Raw genomic sequence first — 27389 nt, 5'->3', positions numbered from 1 at the left:
TAGAGGTGTGGATGTCGGAGCCAATAGAGTCTCTGCACACATCCGGCTCTGTTTTTAGTCTGCCAAAGATGCTAAGTTATCAAATCAGGTCCTCCCCAGATGCTTGGGACTACCATCAAAGTGCTCCCTCCAAAAGTGGGGTTGAGCCCGCCCACCAATATTATATATGCCTGCATAAGACTCAATGGTGACACTGCCACACATCTGCCTGGGTGACAGTCCTTTTTAAAAATTACTAGTAGGAAATAGGTTTGAGGTACGTGGTTCCTAGCAAAGGGGCTCCTCCTTTATCATTTATATATATACAAATCACATGCCAGCAGACAAGGTGAAAATGAGTCGTTTTCCAATATATATGTTCATTTTTAGGCTTCTTTCTCCACCTGAGGAATTAAGGAAGCATGTAAATTAATTAATTAATTAGATGTTGACAAGTTTTCAGATTAAGCAGTTTTCCCAAAACAAACCACCAACTAATTTTTTCTGTAAATAATCCTTTCTAACTTCTTCCATTTTAGGGGGAGAAAAGTGTTCAGCTGGGACATTACCTTCCTCTTAAGGGCACTGCTCCGTCTCTTCTCTGAAAGCTGAGATAGGAGGGGGGTGTTGTGACAAGCAACAGTGCATATTTAAAGAAGTCTGCCTCATGAAACAAGTGTGAACAGGGTATCACAGGGCAGAAGCGGGAAATGGCACGGCGGAGAAGCTGACAAACATCCAGCACTGGAATGTTACTTTAGCTTTGTGCTTGAGGAGCCCGGGTCTCCACAATGAAACAGCGCATTTTATACCTTAGGCTACTGGTCTTCAAACTTTTTAATGCCGACGTTGAAAATTAAACATTATTGGGCCCCCCTCCGAACTTTTCACAATTATTTTATAAAGGTGGCAATGTTAAAATATGTCTAAACTTATTTAAACATTGCAGTTAAGTACTGTTACCTATTTAAAAATGCAGAAACATGTTTCTGCTTAAAACAAAGCAGTTTTATCTGTATAATGCTTCTTTTGGCCAGAGCCTGGTGTGCCCCCCCCCCGCCCCTAGTTTGAAGACCCCTGCCTTAGGGTATGTATATCCTCACTCCAATACCCCACAAACCTGTCACCCAGGGGCAAAGCTTCAGTGATTGTGTGTGTGTGTGTGGGGGGGGGGGGTTACACCCCCTAATCGATTTCGTGACAAATAGTTATGCGCAGGTGCTTTCGGTTGGGTAGTGAGGTGTCTGTCAGATTTCACCAGAAAGTTTTACACACAGATAAAAACACACAACCTCCCTCTCTCTGTTTGTAAAAACTTCAAAAATGCTGGTTATTTCTCTAAATAATGAGCTTTCTCTCACTTAGTAAACCTACCAATACACATATCTCTCCCTTTCCACTACCCCTTAAGCTCCTCTGTTCGCCTCGCTAGTGGTATAATGTATTTTGACACCATGTGCCAACGATATTGTCGGGAAATCTGAAGCTAACACCCCGCGCCCCCAATCATACTGACCAAGCTAGGCCCCTGTTGTCACTGTCACAAGGGACATCCGCCCTGCGAAAGTGAAAACACTGGGAAAGAGAATGAAACCCAAGTGTAAGGTAACCTTTGCGTGACTCCACCTCTTTACAGGGTGTTAAAATGTAGAGCAAAGTCCACAAACACACACAACATGGCAGCAATAGAAAAGGGGGGAGGTACAGGGCATCTTTACTGAGTAACTTGACGCATTACTCATCGTAGAAAAACTTAATACCATGGAGCAGGCCAACTTCTTCAAATGTATTTTCCCTTATTTTCATGCCACCTTTCAATGCATTTTCCACTCAACAAAAAATAGCATCGGACACTCGTCGCCGACAAGTCATTCCATGAATGTCACCGAAGTTGTGAAAAAATAAGGACCGATTTACCAACATAAGTGTTTATTAGGTACAATGACTCCGCCTGAGCTCAGTTTTACACTTATCAGCAATTTAAAAAGCAGGTGTAATAGTGCGCCTGGAAAACCACACCAGGCACAAGTTTTCACGGTACTACAGCCCGTGTCCTGTGACTTTTTAAGGTTGCTTATTCCCCCCTGTGCCGAACTGTGCATACTGTCCAATTCTGCCCTCTATGAAGGACTAGCTGCATGTGCAAAGTAGATTTTTTCTATCTATCACGGGAAAAACATTTTCTCTGTGTAGAAAGTCCCTACCTTACAACTGCTCCTAATCTGGGTCGATCCGTTCGCGTTCACATCCTGGAAGCCCGCGGCTGGAGTAAAAGTGTTTCCAGGGTGGGGAAGGCTCGAATTTCAGTTTGTGGATCCTCATAAATGTTATCTTTGTGGCATTCAACAAATGTAAAAAGCTAACCACGCCCTGTCACGTCTGTATCCCACCCCGTGCATGGGATTGAGAACTGCAAATGTTTCCACGCTCACGGCAGAGAAATTGGCAGAAGTGAAACATGAACTGAAACGCGAGTGGAAGCAAAAGTGACCTCCCCACCTTCATGACCCCCCCTGATAACGTCACAGCTTTCGCCCGCCAATATCCTTCAATTTGTCTTCTGCCTTAAACATGCTAGTAAGTGCTAGAGTCAGCAATGTATCACTATCCAAGAATTGATGCCCATGAAATGCCGAAGGCTACCCTGAATGTGGGATAAACAGATCGATACTCAGCCCCTCTAGCTCCTCCAGCTTCCCTTTGAGAGTGGCATACTTTCTGTTAGGGCACATGAATACAGCCATCAACACCACCAAAATACCGTGACAGTGCCATAGACCAAGAAGCACTGATACATAAATACCACAACACCTACAGGCACCAAACTCACATAGAGTTCACAACACACACATACAGTCAGAAAGTAAGAAGGCGAATGTAGGTAAACAGGGGTTGGACATACAAAAACAGGAACAGATGAATGGCCATCTAAATGCAGATGAGGAGTCTGACCCTAGGGGTAAAATATCAAAAATGCAATCCCGATCTATTTATGGAGTCATGGCACTGAACAGAGACATCAGTGAAATTAGACTATTATTTTCATTCTCAACTAGAATTGTTTTACTATTTTTGTCAAGGAATAAGCAAATAGATAGTATAGAAACATTGCACACATTTTCATTATTTTGTGCCAATCACTGTGAGACTGTTAAGAAACTATGTATAAAATTGAAAGCATCGCGTTCCTATTCAATATTTATATATTTATATTCCACATGATATCTCTTCATATACACCAGCCCTCTTATGCCCACGTAAGGTGGGGGTGGGCGTGGCTTTAGGCAAAAATTCTAAACGGTGGAGGTTTATATGTTCATTTCAGATCTGGGTAAAAAAAAAAAAAAAAAAAAAAAATACTTCAAAGTCTGATACCATTAGTTTCTCGAGCACAGTGTCATCACTTGCTAATAATGATGGTATTTACATAATTATAATGATTATTTGTAGAATATGTTCATTACAGAGTACACCACAAATTAAGCTGCAAGGAGTGTCTCTGAATATTCGGTAGGTTCTAATATGAGCTCCCGTTCCTGACCACAGATCATGTGACTTGGCAAACATCGCTACCTCCCTGTGCCTAAACATTTCATGTGATATAATTGTTACAGTAATGTATCGCTTTCACGGGGAAGCACAGCAATACATGCATTGCTCTGTTCTGTGATTAGTTCGGAGCACAGCAAGGAACTACTTTGTGTGCAGATGTTCTCTTTGTGAAAGGGCATCACTCACAGTGAAGGAAGGCAATGGCTGAAGGGGACCGACACCCTGCCCCATGCTGCAGTGGGCGGATTAAACAAGGAAGTGACAAGAACAGTCAAATGGATTTAGAGGGCTGGCTAAAAAACCTAACTGCAAGGGTATTATATATTTATATGTACATATATAGAAAATTGTATTAAATTCAAAAAAGTTTTAGCTGACATGCACCTAATAATAAAAAGGTTGATTTTTTCCAGTTACCTGGGCATGCCTAGGCACTACAGGCCTTTAATTCATTTCCTGGCTTTCCTTTTGGTTGGGCTCCTGAATCTGGTTCGCATGAGCACACTATGAGTGGGTGCTCCAATCTATCAAGCGCAGTGTTTGATGATCCTTTCACTCTGTCATGAATAGTTTTTTTTTGCACAATTTGCTGTACAATGAGCTGCTAGGCATCATTTAACATTAGCATTGACAACACCAACTGATGCGTTTTTAGGTTAAGCGTGCAAGCGCTCTTTTCTGTTGTAATGTATCTGTGGGCTTTTAATCATGCCCACCGCAAGCCCATCACTCTCACTCGTTCATGGGATTGCCTTTCAAAAATCCTTTGTTATCATGCTTTACATCTGTCCATACTTGGGGCAGTTTTGTTACTGCCTTGGCCATCGACCATTTTACATGGATAATTGCACTTTTGCTGATACGTTTGACTGTAAGCAAACTTTTTCCTTTTGTGTCTCTCGTTCGCGATCATGCTCATTGCAGCCAGGGCGCTTTGAGTGGGCTCACTTATGACAACTCTTTTACTTTTCGTTTTCAATTTATATGGCAAGAGAAGTCCAGTTAGGAATTTACAATGCCAATAGCTCTAACTCGAGCAAAAGCGAGGCCTATTGCATTGCAAATGCTTGTTTGTAAAATATATGTCCACAAAAAACAACATCATGTACACATTGACATAAATCACACATATAGGCCCATATGCAGGCAGAGCAACACGTCTACTGACATCTAAACACACACGACTCTGCTGCAGGGTTCCATGCCATGACCTCCTCGTGCTCTGCCTCCTCGGTTTTACATTTAAATATTGAGGGAGGCTGTGAAATTAATTGTTGTTTCAAGGACCCAACATGGACGCTAATGGAGCACTGGTATCTGAAAGGATTCCAGGTCTCTACCCCTATTTGCCACGTAAGATGTGCAGTTTAATCTAGATTTTCCTGGTCAGCAGAAATATGAACATGTGGTTTTACTTGAAACTCCTGTTGTTCCTTCATCTTTTCCCCAAGCAGACACGCACTGAATGCCTGTTCTAACTAACATCGCAAGATGGAGTGCCAGTGATAGGGTAGGTTCCTTTTTTTGTGCAAAAGTGATCAAATAATGCAACACTAATTGGTCAGATTTGTGCTTTTCAGGAGACGAAAGCAGGAATCTTTCAATAAAGTCAGGAGAGAAGGGATGGCAAAAGAAGCAGAGAACAAACTTGAGGAAGACAGTAAACAAGACTAGTTTGGTGCAAGGCTGGGCTCCGATACTCTACACCGTCTGCTGCAGCAGTTCTGTTCCTCGGGGTTGTATGATGGAACCACGCATGCGGCAACCTCGCATGCCTGAACAAAGCGGTCAGAACACCGACTGTGTTGTTTCCAAGCATGCCTTTACAACAATTTTTCATTGTAAAGGAATGCCTAGCAAAGGCATGTGTGGAAACAGCATGCGTGGATATCGCATGGCAACCCCACCCTAAAAACAGAAGTACCTCGACCCCCCACCCTTAAATTTACCCTGATACCCCCACCCGCCATGAGCCCTAAAACCACCCCACCCCCAAAAATAAAACCCAACCCCTAAAAAACAAAATTACCGCGACCCCCACCCCACTCCTAAAAACAGAAGTACTCTGACTCTGATCCCCCACCTTTAAAAAGTAACCTGATACCCCTACCCACCCTAAGCCCTAAAACCGACCTCTACCCCCAAAACTAAAACTACCCAATGCCTAAAAACAAAATTACCCTGACGCCCCACCCTGCCCCTAAAAACCCAACCCCGCCTGCCCTGAATACAAAATTACCCCAACCCTCACCCCGCCCCTAAAAACAAGACCTCCCCACCCGCCCTAAGAACAAAATAACCCCGACCCCATCCCCCCTAAAAACCCACCCTCGCCCTAAATACAAAATTACCCTGACCCACCGACCCTCACCCATAATAACCCACCCCCCACCCACCCTAAATACAAAACTACCCCAACCCCCCACCCAGTCCCTAAAAACCTGACCCCCACCTGTCCTGAATACAAAATTACCCCCATCCCGCCTCTAAAACCCGACCCCCCATCTGCCCTGAATTGAACATTACCTCGACCCCAACCCGGCCCCTAAATCTCGACCCCCGAACCGCCCTAAAAACAAAATTACCCTAGCCCCCACCCCTAAAAACCCACCCATCCTAAATACAAAATTACCCCGACCCTCACCCCTAACAACCGGCCCCACCTGCCCTAAATACAAAATTACCCCAATCCCCCACCCCATCCCCTAAAAACCCGACCCCTGCCCTAAAAACATAATTACCCCAACCCCAATACAAAATGACCCTGTCCCCGACCCCCTGCCCCTAAAATCCCAACCCTCACAAATACAAAATTACCCCAACCCCTGCCCTAAAAACCATAGTACCGACCCTCCGCCCCTTAAAAAAATAAAATAACCCAACCACCCCAACCCTTCACCGCGTCCCCCACCCCTAAAAACTACCCCAACATTGCAACAGCCTCACTTACCTGACCACGTCCTCTCCCGATGGATCTTCCTTTTTTTCTGCCTTACCCAAGCATGTGCGTTGTTCAGCACATGCATGGTTAAGGCAGAGAAAAAGGCCTGTGTTGTTCAGGCAAGCGTAGTTTCACTTGCGTGAGCAACGCAGGCGTGGTTCTGGACCCGTTGTTCCCGATCTTTCCCGTTCCTCAGTGTATGCACTAGTTTCCAATGCAGGCAGGGTGCATGCAAGGGAGTCAGATAGCAGGGGTGCGTCGTGCCGCAGCAGAGCAGGCAAATGTAGGGACCTGACTTGGTCAGTAAATCGGAGGGTGAGCTTCAGATTTTCCAATAAATAAGCGGCATATAATGCAAAACTGCATACTATTGCGGCAGGGCATGAGAGGGGCTTAAGGGAGACACATGCAGATTGGTAGGAGGACTAAGTGAGCGAAAACATTATTTTGCAAACTTACCAACATTTTTGAAGACTTTCAAAAAAGAGAAAGGGAGAGAGTGTGTGTGCGTTTTGGTCTGTGTGTATGCACAAATGTGTGGTGAAATCAGACAGACACCTCACCATACTCGACTGAGAGCACCTGCACTACAACTATTTACCAGAAAATACATGTATTAGGGGGTGTAACACCTCCCTCCCGAAGCTACGCCGGCAAATGTAGGATGGGAGCCTTTACCTGCAGCAGGCACATACAGGAGGAACATGCAGATAAGGAGCCTCGGGGTGCAGCAAGCACACATGGGAAAGGACTCTAAGGCTGATGCGGGAACACACACGACTCTCGGATTGCAGGAGCTTAGACTGGGAGGCTTGGACAGCAGCAGGCACTTGCAGGAAGGGGGCTTCTAACCGCATCAGCACATAAAAGAAAGGAGCATCATACTGCAGCTGGCACACACAAGAGGTGAGTCGCGGGGTGCAGGCCAGAGGTAATACTAATCACAACAAGGATGGCGAAACCAATCGCAAAAAAGGCAGTTGCGTGACGTAAAAGAATGAACCCAACTCGAAACTTTGCGGCACTTCCCTGAAATGTCCGTTGAGCTAGCCACGTCGCAGGTGCGCATTTGTGTTGAGCCCGGTATATCCCCTTGAGGGTCCCCCTTCCCCCACATCTCCAGACCGGAAGAGCTCTAGGCCTCTTCTCAATGGGAGAAGGTCAGAGCGTGACTCGTGTGCAGAAGCTGGAGAGGCTGGGGCGAGCAGCACCACTCCAAAGAGCGCAGCGGCTATGCGCCCTGTGCAACTGGTCTTACTGGCCTCGAGATGCGCGCCCCTTCCCCACTTCACAAACCCCCCGACAGGAAAGCACGCAGCGGCGCAGCCAGCACTTGTGACGTTATTCCTGAAAACCGCAGTGAAAGAACATTAGAAGCGAACATCTGGCGCGGCCCTCATGCCACAGGGGGTTTTGAATTCCTGAGCAGGTCATGTAATATCAGAGCAGCGGCGCTTCGGCTCTCAACCTTTATTTTACACGTTTTCCATCAAACCGCTGGGACTCTATACAAAGGCCCGTGAATATCTCCTTTCGCAATATATGTTAGAACAACTCATGACAGTTCGTTTTACAATGCACTCTCCATTTGGAATTCACAAGTCGTGCGGCCTATATTTCTGGAAGCTTTTGACAGCAGCCCGTCAAATTTCGTATATCTCCTCGCAGTCGAAGATGGTTGAACATAGGAACGTTGGAAACTATTGTGCAAGGATTTCATAGTATAAATCACCCCTGTACGCCAGTTTTCGAACAATATTCTATAGAAAATAGGAAATGAAATGGCTCAAACTTAGCACATTTTACCAAACCTACGTGGACGCTGAAGCCACGTGCACCCCAGGCACTCTTAAAAGAAATGTGAAGAATTCTTTTCACAAAATTGAGTTATAACTAAGGACCAGATTTAGATTTCGGCGAACGAGTGACGAGCAACCAGTCCGTCAATATCTAAATCAGGCCCCAAATCTGAAGGTCAACCTTATTTGGGTGTGTGCAATGGAATCCGGAAACGTGGCCAATAGCAATGCATTTCTGGGTACTAATCAGCCATTCTGACAAGTGCACTAATTAATACAAGGTGTACTTTGTTATGCTTTGACCCACCCATCGTGCCCACGCCGTGTTATAAGTTCATTTCTGACTGTTTTACTAACCGAATTCTTCTATGGTATTATTATTGTATTGGCATGCGAGAATCCCACGCCTGGCATTGGGGTGTGGCCCTGTTGTGCCAAGGCCCACGTGCTGACCTGAAATGGGTCTCTCTTCATCTGGCCCTCCCAACGAACGCACATTTGCTGCACAGAAAATATGCAGGAACGTTGCTTTCATTGGTGCGACAGGGGCAGTGGCACCAGGGCCCAGTATCCCAATTATTGCTGTAGCTTCTAATTCAAGCAGCAGCCAGTTGCCCTTTTCCTTCCTTGCACTAGGGTCCGTGAGACTCTGGCCACGCTACTCAAATGTAGATCCATCCAGTATCCGCACACGACCACAAACATCGGATGCAAGCACACAAGCCAGATCAACCATATTTAACTCAAATGCAATCAGAAAACGATTCCACTGGAGTTAAGGCTGCTATATGTGAACACTAAAGAGGTAAAAGCATCAGGTAATGCTTTTCTTGGAAATCCGAATAAAGAATAGTTCGCCCTTCATAATACATCAGATCACCAAACGTGACATTATTAATTACGTCGTAAGATTGTATTCTTTGACTTAAGTGATTTTAAAGAAAACACGCCTTTGAGGCTGCATTCCTGTACATTGAGTACATCTTTTTAGTGGCTTTCCTTGTAGAGACCTATCGCAATTAAAAGTTGTGCACTCTAGTGGGTGTTCAGTCTTTATTATTAGACGAGTCTGGTGTTTGCATTATCATTTTGAGGCCTGATTACGTGATCTCTAATTCCGGCTACCACACTTAACTAAATTGTGATCTTGGGCATCTCAAGTTATTTCCCTGTGCGTCATTTCACTTTCTGCCAAGTCGGAATCATGTACAGAGGGTAAAGGCTTGCTTTGAAAAAATGGGCCAATCTTGAATTCCTAGAAACACCCAGAGCAGAGGAAATATTAAAGGACATCAGGAGGGTGGAGGAAAGTTGCACCTCCCACAGACCACGCCTCGGCTGCCCTCCACAGAGCAAACACTGCCTCATATAACAGGACGCCAGAGCCTGGGCAAAGCGAGCTGTGGCCAAGGTCCCCAGCCTTCAACCCCCCCCCACCCAAAGTCAGTTTTGTTCTGCTGACAGTCTTACTTCGCTGACCCTGAATGAATCTGAAACACAGATCTTTTTAAATACTGTTTTCCTGTTATTTATTTTGGGTGATGTGTGAGAGTATATTACAAGCATTTTGCAGAGAAATGTTGTGTTAGTGTTTCTTTGAATATGATATCCATAACAAAAAGTTTTAGGTCAAAACAGGACCTCACATGAGAAATGGGAGGGTGTCACCAGAGATTATTCGCAATAATATTAGTGAGTTGCTGCTGTGTAACAATATTGAAAACACACGCCAGTATCCCTGAACAGTAGATGTAAAGAAATTTAGAATTTGGACCAGTGTGCCTGTGCACTGTCAGTGACCTGACCAAAGAGGGCATGAAAGCGCTGGAATTGGATTATACATTCAAAACTGTTCTGAGCGGGGGCGGGGGGCGAAATCTTTAAACTGTCCCTGCACCAGAATACGAGACTGCCGATCCCCGGAGCACTTCACACCTAGCGAAATGGCTACACGGGGGTGCGAGCTGCCACATAAAGTAGGTACCGTCACCCATCCGAAGGGACATCAAAGCTCACACAGAGCTGCCACCTCACGGGTGTGCGTTACTAACCGAGAAAAAGAGTTACACATCAGAGTGCTAGCAGGACACATCATATCGCAAAAGCCTGACCCCGTGAGAACAAGTCGTGACAAGAAACGGTGACACAATCGGTATTGATGGACCTCTCTCCTAGTTCCTAGAATACAAAATGTCACCAAAAATATAGCACAGGAGGGACACTGCGCGTCACTTAGGGATGCATTCACATATGATAGGTTACTGCTCCAAAATTCAACCCAACGGAGGTCGGGTGACACATCAACTCCACAGAGTACGCTCCTCCGTCTGACTGAACCTCACAGTGCAAACGGCCCCGAGTTACAACCACAATACATTAATCCCAGCCCCCGGGTTGGCGGGACGCAGCCTCTCGTCGCGAGCTGCCGCCTCACCACGCACAAAGGGCAGGGAGCTATGCATGATCCCCCCCCCCCTCCCCTACCCCCCGTCCAAGCCTCACCTCCCCTCACCCACTACTCCCAGCCCTGCTCTTCCCGCACAAGTGAGCACGAATCCCGGCTCCGCTGCTTACCCTGCTCTTGGCGCGCTGGTGCCTCTCGGGGTCCGAGTAGGTCCGGTCCACCGCAATGCCCGTGTCGCTCCCGGGCATCCTGCCGCTGCGAACTCCGCCGCCGACCCGATACAGCAAGAGGGGCTCTACCAGAGGGAAGGGGAGACCGATGCGAGGTCTGCTCTCGGCAGAGCGAGGGCAAGGGACGGCATGGTGGCGCAGCCCCCCGCCGCTGGGGAGAGGCTCCTGCTGGTGCTCTCCTGCCTGCTGCTGGGGGTCGCGCCTTAAAGCACCGCAGATCCTCCCGCTGACAGGGAAGAGGCTCCTGCTGGTGGTCTCCTTCCTGCTACTGGAGGGGTGGCCTCAAAGCACCCCGGATCCTCCGGCTGACAGGGGGGTAGATTCTCTCCGGGGGTGATCGCCTGCTGCCCTTGTTCCCTCTGCGGATAGGGTCGGCAGATTCACCCAGTCCCTGATACCCGTGGGGAAAGGAAGGTGGGGGGTGATCCTGCTCTCCCCGGCTGCCCTTGTTCCTGCTGCGCGGGGAGAGGGAGGTTGCAACTGCTCTGCAGTTCCTGCTGCTGGGGTTGCAGCTGCTCTGACTTAGGGTCTCTCCTGGTACTCCTCCTGCCAGTAACAGCTGCAGCCCCGTGCCTGGTGGTTCGTGTCCTCCTGCTCTTCCTGCAGCTCTTGCTCCCTCCTCCTCCTCTCCCTGCTGAACTTTCCCTCCCAGCCGCCTCTCCTGCAGCCAGGGCAGTGCTCACCCAGCCCCGGTGCAGAGTCAGACTGCAGACGTGTGTTTGTGTGTGAGGGAGACACGCCTCACAGCAGCGCCTCTGATAACACGCTTAACCCTTCGCGCGCCGCCGGAGCCCGCATTCTCCCACAGCACCCTCTCCACCGCAGGCATTCACCGAGCACGGGGCGGAGTCTCCAGCTGTCGGATCATTGGTGTACACATCACTACAACAATGCAGGGATGGCCCTGTGTGAATCCCACTTATTAATTGCACATGTTTTCTATTGACTCAGTAGCGACACAGGGGTTTTGAACATCTGTACGCGGTCAGCGGGAAAATACTGATATATATTTTACAGATTAATACGAATTCTCTTCAATAGCAGTTTAGTAGAGGCTGAACCACATATGCCTGCAAATGTGTCTGGTAGAGACAATTTGTAACTGTTCAACCGGCATTTCCAGAAAGAGCCAAGCGTGCAATGGCATTTTTAGTAACAAGATGGAGCTTTGTTCTATTTTTGGTCGCTCGAGGGATTGATCAGATGCTTTAGCGCCCAGGTCTTGGTTCCATGGCTTGCACGCAGAACAGGAAAAGCAAACACAGAATGCAGTTGTTTTAGGTCCGTTTTGGCCTGCTCTAACATTTACTTGGAAGCGAAGAACAAGTGCAACATATTAACCATATAAGTTAATTTACAGAGGAAGGCCACCGGCTGTTTTAATGTTGTCAGCAGCAAGTCAAGGCCCTAGCGGAAGAAGGGAAATGCCCCCTCTGGTTAGCGTTTGAATTATATGATACCGTAACAGTCAGGGTGCCGTGGGCCCCTGAGGCCTCTGGGCCGGGTGCCACTGCACCTGCTGCACCAATGGAAGCTGCGCCTCTGAGTGCTGTGGTTTAACCTCCGTGAGACCAACTCCCCTGCCCCCAGGGGGAGCCAGTCTCATACTCCCTGGTTAACCGGTTTTGTGTGTGGATGTCCTACGCGATCAAGGCAGGGTCTTAATCCGCGATGGTGGAAGTGATTCGTTTCTAGTTTATTGAAAGTAATTGTCTTTCCAGCACCATGAAGCGCCTGAAGCGGCCTGCAGTAAACAAGTGCATGTAGAGATTTAGCAACAACGTCTTAATAAATAAATACGGCCAGTTGCTTTCGTTTCCATCCCGTGGCACTGGAACCGAGAGCGCCCCTGTTCTTCTACAAGTTATAGAGAAGCAGCTGTACAGCACACCAAAAAGCCCCTCCTCTTCCGCTTTAGATAAGGAGCAGGAACATAGATGGCATAGATTTAAACAGGGGATGGGGGCACTGAGAAAGGCGTGGCTTAAACACATAAACTACATTTCTGTGATTTCCCTAGTGTGCCACCCGACCAGTAATCTGGTTTTGCTGTGAGGTATAACACAACTGACAGACACCTAGAAAATTGGCTTTGTCAATGGTTGTTGGCTCTTACGATAAATGAATAACAACAAGGATTTTATTGTAAATAATTAATATTGTTCAATTCTAAAATTGCAATACTGAATTAAACATTAATTGTGGGATGCATGCCAGGGGGCATGGCTTTGCCATGCCTCAAGATGGCCACACTGTAGAGGGCTCAGCTGGCCGAACAACCTATCCGTCTTCCATCAGCCATAAAAAGGGATGCTCTGTGCCTGAACTAAACCTGCACAGGGTCCCTGGGGTGCATGGGACTGGACGGAGGTCTTTTGGGACCCTCGGAGTGCACCGGGAATCCATCAGGAGAGGAGACTTAAGGCGGCCCACATGGCTTGGCTGGTGCGGGCGAGAGGGGAGCCCGCATTGTTCTTGAGATGGTGTGCTCTATTTGAAGCATTGCTACTACCGCCTGCCGGTGCTGCCTCACATTGGCTCTGCATCGCCTCTGTCGGATTGGCCACGCATGAAGGTTGCAACAGCTCAAGTGCCGCAGCCCCGGATCTGGAGGCTGTTCTGTGGCTCGTGGCCTGGCGGACACTCACAACGTCTTATGGAGGTGGTCTGTAGCTCTCTACTGGGCCAGCCTGGAGCCCACCTTGAACTGCATGCGGTTGCTGTGGAGGCCTCCTGCTCACTGTTTCCTGAGCCCTGCTATGTGTGGGTAAATCAGGCTTCGGCCCTGCATCTATAATACCCCCTCGCAGACTGCCAAGACTGTAAATGCCATCATTGAACTCCAGGCAGGCCCCCACGCTGGCGACCACTTGCCTATTGCCAGCCTCAGCTGGGTCGTCCGACCTCGCCATGGGAAAACATGAAGTCAAACAAACAAAACTCTCCTTTGAGAATAAATGCCTTACCCGCCGGCCGGAGCAGATTCAGGACTCTGAGTCCATCGCAGCTCACTCAGAGGAGCATGGGCCCTAGGATATTGACCCAAAGAATAATCTAGATCAGGTTAAACAACGCATGGACAAACATAAAGCAAGACTGGACCACCCAGAAAATTACGTTTTGGATGCTGACGATCTCCAGGCAGAGTCTAAAGAGCATGTACTCTGTATGGATAAGGTACTCAACCTTAAAAAGGCTAAAAAGGAGGACCTTGAGGTAAGATCATGACATAACAATCTCCGAATCACCGGGATCCCAGAAACAACCGCAATTTCCAAAATGGAAGATTTTATCAAGACATTGCAGAGGGACATCTTTGGTGCAAGCCTGTTCATTTTGGAGGGCACCCATTGCTCGCTCGGCCCTCAACCGCCCCAGGTGCACTAGCCCGCCACATAATTGCAAGACTACAAAACTATCAGGATCATGATGTGATCCTACAGATGGCCAGAGAATGTGGTTCAATCCACTATCAAGGCAACAACGTGTCTTTTTACCCAGATTTTATGCTGGTGGTGAAGGCACCACTTCAAAAAAAATCTCCAAAAAGTGAAGATTCCCTATGCCCTCCTTTATACGGCCATACTGAGGATTTCCCTTGAGGACAAGTCACATTTCTTCATGGACACAGACTCTGCAGTGAAATTCACTAAGCATGCTGTTAAAGGCCATTGCTCCCATAGAGGCACGGCCACCACCATGGAGGAGACCCCACCGAGGGATAATGATTAACATGATACTGAAACAAGTTACCCTCTTTCTCTTACTGCACTCACTTATGTTGTTGGGCCTCACAATGCCCCTCGCTATGTTTTTGGTGCAGGGAGTTTGTACCTACTTAACTTGTTTTTTGTAGTGATTCATACCCCATGCCAATGTTATGGTGTATTCATTAATGTGAGATGCTCCCTTCTTATTCCTTGTTTGGCAACCCTAGCTGTACATGACAGGGTTGTCGGCCGATGTTTACCCGCCCCTAGGGATGATTCCTGTTTCTGCCATATTGTGGGTAAGGGTTAGCTAGGGAAGGGAATGCTTGCCTCAACCTAGATTGGGGGTGGAGTGGGAGGTGCACGTCGATTTTTCAGATTATGGTTTATTGTTCTGTTTGTTGTTTTATCCCAGTTCCCACCACGCAACACCCTTTCCCTTGACTGCACCTGCTCACCACAGGCCACCCAGCACTAGCCTTTCACATAGATCTCTTTAATCCCACACATAACATGGCCACCTTAAAATGCATTACCTGGAACATCCGTGTCTGAACGATCATCGCAAAGCATGCCTGATAAACTCCTACCTCAACAGACATAGCATAGATATATGCTTCCCACAGGAAACTAATATGCATAACCCATTGGCCCTGGCCTGCATGCCAGGTGGTCTGGTGACACTTATTCCTTCACCAACTCTGTGTTGATTTTGCTGCATAGGGGACTCCATTGGCAGCTATCCCACTCTCTTTTTGACCCCAGATGGACGCTCTACTATCCTTGCAGGTAACCTACGCAGGCATCCATTGACTTTGGCCGCCATGTACGGTCCTAACACCGATGACTCAGAGTTTTTTTCTGACATCTGGACAAAAGTATCTGGATTAGGCTCCCGCACTCATATGGGGCGGTGACTTTAATGCTGTACTGGATGACCAATTGGACTATTCTGGAGTCTCCAAAAGTATACACCCATGCGTTACAATGACGATCAACACATTAATGTAGGACAACTGGCTCCAAGATGTCTGGCATCTCGCACACCCCCAAGCTTGTAAAGGTACATGCCTCTCAGAGTTTCACAAATCTTGGCCCAGGCTAGATTTCTGGTTGGTATCCAAAGATGTTCAGACTTGGACGACTAAGGTGGCTCACCTGCCTTGCACCCTATCAGGCCATAGTCCCATTTTGCTGGAGATTCACATACCCCAGGCAACCCCGGGCCTTCACTTGGAGATTACCGCTGGCAGCACTGCGTGATGCGGTATTCCAAAAGTAGATCTGCACAGAAATCACAGATATTCATGCACAATGAGGGGTCTGTAAAATTGTCATTCATTCTCTGGGAAGCATTTAAGGTAGTAATATGGTGTTCCTCTATTGGAAAACAATCTGGAGTTCTGAAGGCAATTCAGGGGTCTCTAACCAGACTCGAGCAATCACCCTGGAGACACAGTACATTTACTCCAAGGAAGCTGCGATTATGGTCAGGATCAGCGACAAATTGTTGGAGTTCCAGAAGGAGGCCTTTCGTGAAACTCGCTATCTATATTGTGAAGTACAGGCTAGGTGCTACAGTGAGGGTAACTGGCTGGGCAAAACACTTGTGGGTCAACTTCGACTCCAGTGCGCATCTGGTTATATCGCTGAACTCCTTGGCTCCGACTCTAAACTTGTGTCCTCCACACCATAAATATTGAAAGTAATGTCAGCCTTCTATGCTCAGCTATATACTGCCACCCCGGTACCCGGAATGACTGAGCTCACTAAGTACCTTGACACTGGCCAACTGCTCTGCCTCAACTGCTTCCACTGGGCCTATTTAGACTCCCCCATCACCACTGAAGAAATCGTCTAAGTCATCAGAGACCTCCCTGGGGATAAAGTGCTCGGCCTCGACAGGCTCACCACTGCCTTTTAAAAGGAATATGCTCTCCTATTGGCCCAACACCTCCTGGCAAAGTACCAGGAATATCTAAATACAGGCTCCCTACCCCCTTGCTGCAGGAAGCGGTCATCAATATACTTCTCGAACCAGAAAAAACAGCTGACCACTGTGATTCATATGGGCCCCTCTCCCTCATAAACGTGGACAACAAAATCTATGCCAAGATACTTGCCAATTTTCTGCTACATCTCCTGCCCAAGATAGTGTGGCCTGATCAATCGGGCTTCATTCCGGTCTACATCACACAACCTCCGTACCATCTTTGCGGTCATGCACCATCTCAGCCCTCAGATCCCACTATGGCAGCCATGCTCGGCGCAACCAAAGCATTTGACTTCCTGGAATGGGCTTACCTCTTTTTCCTTCTATCGCAACTTGGCCACAGCACACGTTTCATCAAACAAATACAGCTCCTCTATACATTACCTACTGCCTGGATGCATCTAAATGGACTCACCTCCGACTCCTTCCCGGTAACTCAAGGTACACAACAGGGGTGCCCCCATCTGTGTTACTCTTCCCCATCGCAATGGAGCCCCTGTCAGTGAGACTACAGTAATGTCACACAAATAGGGGAATATGGTTTCACACCAGGGGCTTAGTGGTTTTGATGTATGCTGATGACATCTCCCTATACGCATCTGATCCTTGGGTGAACCTGGCCCCACTAACATGCAAGGTGGTAAAACTTTGAGGTCATTCCGGTATGCAGGTAAAGTGGGCCAAATCGATTATATTTCCCGTAACACACAATACACACCCATTTCCCACTGAATACCCCATGAAGGGGGCAGATGAACCAGTTAGGTACCTAGGAATATGGCTAAGTTGAGACCCAGATGAACTATGGTGAGCAAACTATGTCCCGCTATGTCTTTGTTGGAAGACAGAATACCAACATGGTCCAAATTGCCCATCTTCCTTGCCGGCTGCATCACTATTGCTAAAATGATTATCCTCCCTAAATTCCTCTACCCCTTACTTAATATCCCTCTGCTGCTCACAGGAATTCCTTAAGCCACTGAAATCTAACCTGGTGTACTTGACATGAGCGGGTAGGCAATCGCAGATCTCTTGGGATCTCCTTACCCTACCACTCGTCACACAGGACACCTTATGCACAGCTCCTTGCCATTTATTGATGGCCCTATATTGGCCCTGCAAAGCTCAATGAGCTGCAATCAATACTGTTGAGTGTGTGAGATGGGCATCGGAGGGTTTGAGGAAAAGAGCGGGGCTGTCATTATTATATGCACCATACATTCCACTTGCCAATAATTCCATGATTCCACCTCTCTTGGACCAAGGCGCCATTGCTCACACATGTAAACACAACCTTACATTATTCTCGGACCTCTATCCCGATGACCAATTCCTCTCATCGCTTGAGAGTGCGGTTTCCTCAACTCCTACTTTCCTGGACATGTTACTATATTACCAGATACCCGCCACTTGCCGTGCCTTGCACAACACCTTCCCATCACTGCCATCCCCCCCAACATTGGAACACATACTTACCTCCCCATCCTCATGTAAAACGATAACTCGCCTCTACAACATCACACAGGATTCAATACTATCTGCTTTTCTGCGAGCCCAGGTAATATGGGAGGAGAATATTGACCTGACCCTCACAGACATGTAGTGGTCTTTCTGCTGCGACCAACTAGAGCAACTCTTACCCAACTATAGGCTTCATCTTATCCACTTTAAATTCCTTCACCATCCCTATCACACCCCTTCCCAGCTTTTCAAAATGGGGTTGGTGCCGGACCCCAGTTGCTTGCATTGCAACCATACACCTGCTACCTTTATCCACCATGCCTGGCACTGCCCAAAGGTGGCATCCTTTTGGGCCGAAGTCTCCCAAACCATCCGCACAATCACTGGCCACTCTACGCTATGCCCCTTTGACAGGCCTACTTGGCTATGTTAAAGATATACCTAACAACTTCCATCAACTCACTGCCATACTACTCTTGCTGGCTAAACTCAGAATGGCCATGCACTGGGGTAGGAAACCCACCCCCTCCGACAAGGCATGGTTGTGCGTTTTAGCGTACTGTCATAAACAACTGACCAACTTCTGGGAATGGATGCCTTAACATTTTCACCCCAGTGACATATGGAAACCCTTCACTGCCTACCTTCACAACAGGAACTCCGATGCATCTCTTGCAGCTGCTACTGCAGTGGATGACGGCCTGGAGTAAAGGGGTTTCTGTCTCCCCTTGATGGACCAATTGGTGACCTTGTTCAGTCGCCCCTGAGCTCACCTCTGCGACCATCCAACAGTTCCAACATTCCCTCTTTCCAAGGGTTACAAAATGGTTTTCATGTGCTCTTATCACCCTTACATTGTCAGTTGGGCTTGCGTCATTATCAGTGTATATGCTAACCTGAATGTGTGGAGAACTTTATCGCTCACATTATTTTCACTATGTTCACTCCATGTTAGATATGAACACCCTTTTTCTCTTCACACCTCTTCCATCTGCATATCTTACACCTCATCTCTTTCCTCTTTAGCCCACTCCTGAATGCACATTTTCATATTTCCTATACTTTACCACCCCAAACACATAACGCACACACTCACCTGTAAGCACTGCATTTTATTTTACTTTCACCTTGTCAAAATATTGACAACTGTGTACCTCCTTCTCACACATGTTCATGGAATAATAACTGCTACTGGAATCTGTGACCATTAATCTGTGCACTATGTAGGGAGGCCAAGAATTGCATGATTGAGTATTCTGAACACCTGTGTGACTTCCAATAGGCACTACAAGAAACTCCCACTGCCTTCAGCCTCAACTGCAGAGCTCACAATCATGGTCCATTGTACATACCTGAAGGTGTCACTGTTCAAAGTATGCACTGTACAAGAAAAATATGCTACAAATAAAATAATACAGAAACACAACTTCCTGGAAATAGATGATACTCTCAGGGAAGGCAAGATTAAGTAGAACATGTGAAATATAAACCAGACTAAATCATTGACATGGATTTCCCTAAACTGTTTTAAATTAAATTATTCAGAAATCAATCAGTGTTTTTACCAGTAAAGTTAAGAACATAAACAGAGGGCCCAATAGGGACTTGTTTCAATGCCCGTCTGAGACCTGAAGGGACACAGCACACTTTAAACTCTGGTGGTTGGTGTGCTACCCAGATGTCCAAGAGCCAAAAATCCTAGATCTGAAAAACTTAAAAATTGCAAGGATTGATTCACCAGCAGTCAACAGCCAAAGTCCGAAACACAACCCAGATCTGAGACAAACCATGAAGCCTCCCCCAGTTACAGAGAGCTTTGGAAGACAAACTTTTTGCAAATCACTGAAAATGCATATAGGGTGAGTTGGTCACTGCTTGTCCCGGAACAGTAAGTCCAGCCTCATACTGGACAACGAGGTGCATCTGGTGCTGATCATACATCAAAGGGCCATGCTCTAAATGAAGAGTCCAAATGCAGAGCTTGCATACTGCATTCGCAGACGTAAGTGCACTTGTGGTAGAGTGGCTATCTATGTGCTTTTTGTCGCAAGGTGGTACCTGACAATGAGCTACAATATTTGGTAAGGACTGAGATGGGTTTTGTCCAATTTAGTCCTGAACTATTGTTCATGCTCCGTTTCCCAGCCAAAGCAAAAAAGACACTTGGGTGTTGGTAAGTCCGACATAAGTCTCTGCCCTTTCTTTCTGAATGTTCGTACAGCCACAGCAGAGTTGTGTGCTTGTCAATTGGTAATGTGGGAATCAGTCCTGGTACCATGGCTGAGGGGAGTGTGCAAAATATTATCCATTGGGTGCCTATAGGGAGAGAGCAAATTGACTAGCTATCATGTGAGTTATTAGGTAGATTAAGTTGAGCATGACGTATATCAACTCTTGCGGCACTGCTTAATTTGAGCCGGTAGTTGCAGTTGGAGCCCACCAGCACTAATTTTTGGGGAACAGCTCTTTTATTCCACGCCAGACTATGCTCCAGAAAGAGAAAAAAATAACAAAATTGGGAAAGGAGGAGGAAGAGAAAGACAGAAAAACAGTGACAAAGAAAGAAAGCAGGGATGAAAAATAGCCTGAAAGAGTGAAATTAAGCCGCCATTGTTGGAAATAAAGAGGCATAAGGTGGAATCAAGACTAGATAGTCTTGGGATTTGATGACTTCTCCTTTTAGCAAGCCAGCCATGGGCTTCTGTGGAAGAGTTTGGGAACCAGCACTTATGATTTTACAAATTAAGCACCAAGCTAATATGAGAGAAGGTCATACATATGGGTTTCTGTCGCAAGAAAACCTTTGGATGGTGAGGAACGCCCCATGTTTATAGAAAGTAACAATGAAGACCCTGAAGCAACAAATGGCAGAAATGGTTCCCATAACTCTGGGCTCAATTAATGATCAGTGTAAGGGACTATCCTGAAAAACAAAAGCAAGGACCATATGTACTAAAACATTTTCCCAAAGACACAGAATGGGTAAAACCCTTTGATCAATCTGCCCCAAGTTCTGAATGTCTCTCTCAAAATCGAAATGTTAGGGTTTGAGGCAAGAACATACAATAGAGCATGCGTGCATCAGTGCACATGAAGTTGCAGTTTCTTGGCTATTACATTACTGACCTGTAGAGAGAGAGACAAACTACTCTCCCCACAAGTATAATTTGTGATTGTTTTATGCCTGACAAAATCGAATGTTGAGAAAACGGTCAGCCTTTGTAACTTTGTGACTGGGATTTAAATTATTCTTCATTATTTTGGTACCATTCTTTACCCAAAAGAGTTTGCAAAACAAGACCAATTATTTACACATAGATTGTGCTAAAGTGCACATTGTGGGAGCAGAGGCATGCAGCTGATGCACCAAACATGTGTAGATGTATTCCATAATATCAAAGAATGAAAATATGTTAATGAAGGAATGTATCATACTGGTTTACATTTTGAAGCAGAAAGGACAGTTGCACATATATCTTGAGAAATATTTCTATAACTTCAGAAGTACTGTTCTAGTTTGAGTCTTCCTAAATGATGCCCACTCAGAGGCCGGTAGATACATGACGTCCTTTGATACCCTATACCGTTGTTCACTATTTTCAAAATCTCAATGAGAGATGATCAATGTCGGTAACCACGGTAATCACAATAGTTCACAGGGAGAACCATGAGCTAGGGAGTGAAACGGGCCATTTGAGGACAAGTATCTAGCAACAACTAAATTGATTGTACTATGATTCGATTAAACCAACTCGACAGCAAAGCCCATAATTTTATACCATTAGGGCATTGCCTAGAGGGTACCGGTCTTAATAACCCCAACCGGCTTGTAGCATTACCATTGACTTCCATCTGTGACCTACTCATCTATCTAGGGTTGGCTCCAGGCAGACATGGGGTAATGGTTTCATGACAGCTTCCTAGACAAGTTCATAAGCATACATTAGCCATATATTAGAATCCTTTGGAAAACACCAAGCTATCTTGCAAAGAATATTTGTCAGATTTATTTTGAAGCATATCGTGTGTTCATTAGCTGAGCAGACTTCTATAATTCATTTTTGCAAGGCACCCTTTGTGTGAGAGTAACGCGATGAATTGGAGGAGTTTAATCGCCGCATGTTCTATTTTTAGAGTTAGTGATTCAGAAAACCTGCATCACAGGCCGCCTGCATAGCTCCGCTTGACAGAAACAATGACATTTTTGTGATGGTCGTGGAACACAAAGCTCTTTATACCTCTTTGTCTTCCACCTGTCAGATAGGCCAGTTTAAATGCCCACCTTTCTGCCAGCAGCACGAGTCATTGATTGCATTTACCCCCCCCCCGTTCTTCCAACATATGTAGGTATGTTACAATGTATTTGATATTAAATTACTTAGGAAGAACCTAATGCCATCCCGCAGCAATGTCGGGGTTATTGCCATTGAATGTTATCCATTTGTTGCTAGTTAATTACAACCCAGACTAACTGCTAACAGTTAAACGGCACTGCACCTCTGAAACAGAGTAGTTTTTACGTTCTTATAAAATAATTTACACTCATCCTTGAACTGGCGTACTATTGGGAGATAAACCCAGGAAAAGCTTTGCTTGGGGTGTAAATGTTCTGCATACTAACTGTGAAGGCTCAACTTTTGAGAAATTAGACAACCTAACTCTGGCTGCCTCCACTTCTTTGCTCTGGCTGTGAAATAAGCCATCACATGTCTATGAACCAAACGCCAAGGTCCTTATTGAGGTTCTGTGAGAGAATGCAAAAAGTTATGGTAAATGTGCCAAAAGTATTTTTCTGGTCATTTACCATTTGTTTTTGTATTTACAGAAATGTCTCATCAAATAATGAAAAAAAAAAAACATCACTGTACGCAGATATCTGTGCCCATTACCAAATGCAAGCAGCAGGGTCAAATTCACAGGAATTAATTCAGAAAACCCACGAAACACAGTTTGCCACATTAATTTGTATCCAAATTTGCTATAGTGCAATATTATCAGTCAGTTGCAGTATCACAATGACAAGAATTGTGGAACTGCTGTGAATGAAAAATGTCCTAGCTATTGTGAAGGAAAGTTTCAATTCTATTAAGGACATGGAGGCGAGGATTATGCAGTCCTTTCTTTACTTTTATTAATTACAGCAAGTTCAAAGTTCAACACAGAAAAAACATCAGTAATACTGCACCTCCCATGATGCTCCCTTGTAGCCATGGTAACAAGTACACCAAACCTGTCCTTGTCTGAGACCCCATATATCTGTCAAACAAGAGCCATCCTTCCTCTTCTTCACTGTAGGTAGTTAAGTTCAAGCAACCTCAATCTGACTTCCCATCTCCTGCAAGATAAATAGATGTGTGAATTCTAGACTCAACTATGAGGTAACCACTTCTAAAACATGTTGGGCCAGATGTATCAAGATATTTTGCATTCGCAAACGGTGCAAATCGGAAGATTCCACTGTTTGCGAATGCAAAATCACCTTTCACGATGTTATGAAAGGCATTGCAGTGCAATTTTAGGGAATTGCAATTTTTAGTGATTCTCTAAAATTGCGACTCCGAATAGGGAATCACAAATTGCGATTCTCTAGATAGGAAATCGCAAATAGGGAATTCCTAATTGGTATTTCCTATGCACATTTATCATGCATTTCCCAAATGCAAACTGGGTATTTAGGAAATGCAATTACGACTATATCCAATTTGGTAGTAACCATGTGCAATTTAAAAAATGCATTTCAAATGTATTTTTAAAAGTGCTGTGTAATGTACACAAGCCCCTAGGTCAAATGTGTGCTTTACATGTGCACAATTCTTTTGGGGGATGCATCAAAGGGGGCCTTTGGGAGGCCCCTGACACCCTTGGATTTGCATTACCCAATTTTCGAATTCCTTAAAGAAATTCTTAAATTATGAAATGCAAAACCATTCTCGCCTATGGGCCTTCAGACACATAGGGATAAATGGAGTCCCATCCCCTAAAAGCGATTCCTTAATAGCGATTGCGAATTTTAAGAAATCGCTATTAGGGATTTTCTATTTTCTTACATCCCATTTTGCATTTCTCAAGTAGCGATTTCTTGAAATTTGCTATTTAAGGAATGCAAAACGGGTCTTTGATACATCTGGCCCGTTATTCCTTAAAGTGCCAACAAGACAATAATTTCAAACAATCTTCTACAACCATCAACCTTTGAATAAATCATAATTCCTGGGTAATGAAAATAATTAATCAATAAAAAAACTCAAAATACTGCACCATCAATCTTTTACACAACAACAATATCTCATAATAAGGAAAATGCATATAACACCTGTGAATGTGATGTCCACTCATCCTTATATGTTGATGAAATACTCAGCTGAACCAGAATCTCGGGTGGGAATATTGTCCAAGTATGAGGGAGAGATAATCCTCGCCTATGTGTCCTTAATAGAATTGAACCTTCCCTTCACAATAGACAGGACTTTTTTCACTCTATGTCAGGCCCGAATGCGAGGATTATGCAAGTTCAAAGCTTACTTACCACCAAAGATGCAGCTTGATGTATTGGTTTAAAATAGAATTGCTTAAGAACTGATTCTGATGACCAGTCAACCGCATTCATGATATCTGCCAATCTACCTAGTACCTGAATAGCTTTAGAGGCCACAGCACGTCTGGTAGAGTGGGCACCAAAAACACGTGTATCTATGCCTGCTTCTGTCATGATCCACCTAACCCATCTCCCAGTCGTGAGTGTAGAAACCGCCCTAAATGATTTTTTTTATGGTGATCAATAATTGTGTCTCTCCCGGAGGTCTGCTCTCCTTCGTCATTTCCTCGTATGCTTTAAGAAACCTCACCACACACTACTTAGGATGAGATTCAAAACTAGGATAAGATACTGGCCTGGCATTTGTCATAGTCCTCCTAGAAATAGTAAACGTCCCTTCTTTGGGGGTAAACCCCCTAGCTAATATGTCCAAAGCTCAGACATCCGAGATTCTTTTTGCAGGATATGAGACACAGCAGAAGAGCCAACCTCGCTGAAATCTCTTTCCTGGAAAGAAACTGGTTATCCTGCCAAGATGAAATAAAATGTAAGACTCTATTGACATCCCACAATGCCGAATATCTGGGTGCAGGAGGTTTGGACAATCTGACTCCTTTAAGAAGTTTACTCACCCAAGGATGTTCTCCAACTGGTAAATTGTTGAACTGAATGTGCCCTGCTGAAATGGCTGATCTGAAAGAATTAATCGTGTAATAGGCTAACCCCGACATGTAAAGTTCTGCCAGAAAATTAACCATGAGAGTGACTGGTGCCGCACGGGATCCACCTGCCTCTCCAAACACCAATGGGACCATCGACTCAAGGCCAATCTATACCTTTTAATCGTGCCTGGTGCTCAAGATTGTCTGATAAGATCACTAGCGTCTTGTGAAAGTTGTAACTCTTGCCAACGTCACCTGCAATCCTCCAAGCCATGAGGTTGAGGTGTCCCTGTAACACTAGAGGGTGTTAGCAACTCGCCGGATCTCAAAGGATTCCCGGCGCGCCTGGTAATTTCAGAGGAGCCATCCATGAAACCTCCACCAGGGTAGGAAACCACCCCTGTCCTTTCCAGACTGGTGTAATCAGTACCAGAGATGCCTTCTGCCTCCTGACCTGAGCCGCTACCCTTGGAATCAAAAGAAACAGAGGCAAAGCACACCCCTGAAACTTAGACCAGTCCTGTAGAAATGCATCCACCCCCTCCACTCTCGGATCTGGTCTCCAGCTGAAATAACGGGGCTGCTGAACGTTCAACCTGGATATGTACAGGTCCACTTCGCAGGGACCCCAGCACGCCATCAAGGATTGGAAGATTGCCCGATCCAGTCGCCAATCGCTGTAGTCTCTGTGATGAGGAGAGATCCAGTCTGCCACCTTGTTCTGTTGACCCGGAAGGTACTCCGCCGTCACTGAGATCTGTTTCTCTAGGCAATAGTGCCAAAAAACTGTGGCCAGTTCTGCCGGGACTCTGGATCGTGTGCCCCCAGTTTGTTTATTTATTGCATTAATAGGATGCAACACAATGCCTTGTCCCGTGTTAATGAACGGATCGCAAACTAACCCGCAAGGAGTTCCAAGCAATTGATGTGGAGATTCATGTCTTCTGGGATCCATTGACCTCCTGTGGAGATCTGACCACATCTGGCTCCCCAGCCTGTCCTGCTGGCATCGGAGTCTATCATGTCGGGAAGGGACCCAAAGATCGCTTTCCCTTTCCAGGCCTCCATGTGGTTCAACCACCAAGGTGTCTCCAACCTGGCCTCTGGGGATAGTTCCACCAGTTCCGAGTTCGTGAGGCTCTTCCTGAGATGAGCTGCCTTGAGCCGTTGGAGAGCCTTGTAGTGGAGGAGACCCAGAAAGATCACCTGAATTGATGAGAATAAGAGCCCCACCATTCTGACAACCTGACGAAGCGAAATTCTGTCCCTCCTGATCACCCTCGCCAATTTCTTTTTTTGATTTTGGTGATCTTGACCTCTGGGAGTCTCAGGGTAGCAGAAACTGTGTCCACTAGGAACCCCAAGAAAATCGTGGACTGGACTGGGAGAAGCATTGACTTGATCCTGTTGACCACAAACCCAAGGCCACCCCCCTCCGAACGGGAAGATCCCTGGAAGAGATCAATGTCCATGTCGGCCGCGCGCCACTCTCTCTGGGTGTCACATCCTGCCGGCAGGGTGCGTTTTTCAGTGTTCGCACACTCTTACGGAAGGCCTCCCTGAGTTTGTCAAAGCCTTACTGGTGCCCTGCGTCATGCTTCATTGGTCTCGAGGAGGAAGAATTGGTGGAAGTACTGGGACCTGCACCCAAATCCCCAAACATGCCCGGAACATTGGACACCTGGTCTATCAATTTGTTCACTCTATCCTGCAGCGGTGCAATGGCCTTCACAATAGCCTGCGAGAGGAGCCTGTCAACCCCTGCTGGAAGGTGATGTTGGACGGGACAAACCTCCTCAGCTGCCAGGAAAGGGGCATAAGCATGGTCCTCCAAAGGTTCCATGATCAACCACCATGGAAGCATTATCCACACAATACATTTATTCCTAAAGGAATGCCAAAAGAAGGGGGTCGGAGCACTAAAATACGCCCTGCAAAATCAAATCAGAGGGCAGCCCCCTTGCTGGCGCCACACTGACAGAGTCAGATCACTAAGTGAGCCCGACCAGTCAAATCAGTGCACACTAGCTCCCAACCCCCAACAGGGCAGGTAATGGTAGCAGGCCAAGCCTGTACTTACCGCAATCGTGGTTCCACCAAGGGTCAGAATTGATCGAGGATTG

The 27389-nt window shown here is 46.2% G+C and overlaps 1 protein-coding gene across 4 annotated transcripts in view; it reads right to left on the bottom strand.

Moving 5' to 3' along the window:
- The window catches only part of TMCC3 (transmembrane and coiled-coil domain family 3), a 231080-nt gene extending 219384 nt beyond the window's left edge, over positions 1-11696 (bottom strand). Inside the window, exon 1 of one of the 4 annotated variants that reach the window (XM_069229109.1) lies at positions 10846-11696. In XM_069229109.1, coding sequence (XP_069085210.1) covers positions 10846-10923 — 78 coding nt within the window. In that variant the 5' untranslated portion in view covers positions 10924-11696. Of the gene's footprint in view, positions 1-2183; positions 3498-7150; positions 7221-10845 lie in introns of those variants that run through there. The other 3 variants (XM_069229111.1, XM_069229110.1, XM_069229112.1) reach the window with 3 other exon arrangements.
- Positions 11697-27389: the final 15693 nt, after the last annotated feature.

This window comes from Pleurodeles waltl, chromosome 4_1 (genome assembly GCF_031143425.1).
Source record: "Pleurodeles waltl isolate 20211129_DDA chromosome 4_1, aPleWal1.hap1.20221129, whole genome shotgun sequence".
NCBI lineage: Eukaryota > Metazoa > Chordata > Amphibia > Caudata > Salamandridae > Pleurodeles > Pleurodeles waltl.
This window is presented reverse-complemented; position numbering and strand designations above follow the sequence as displayed.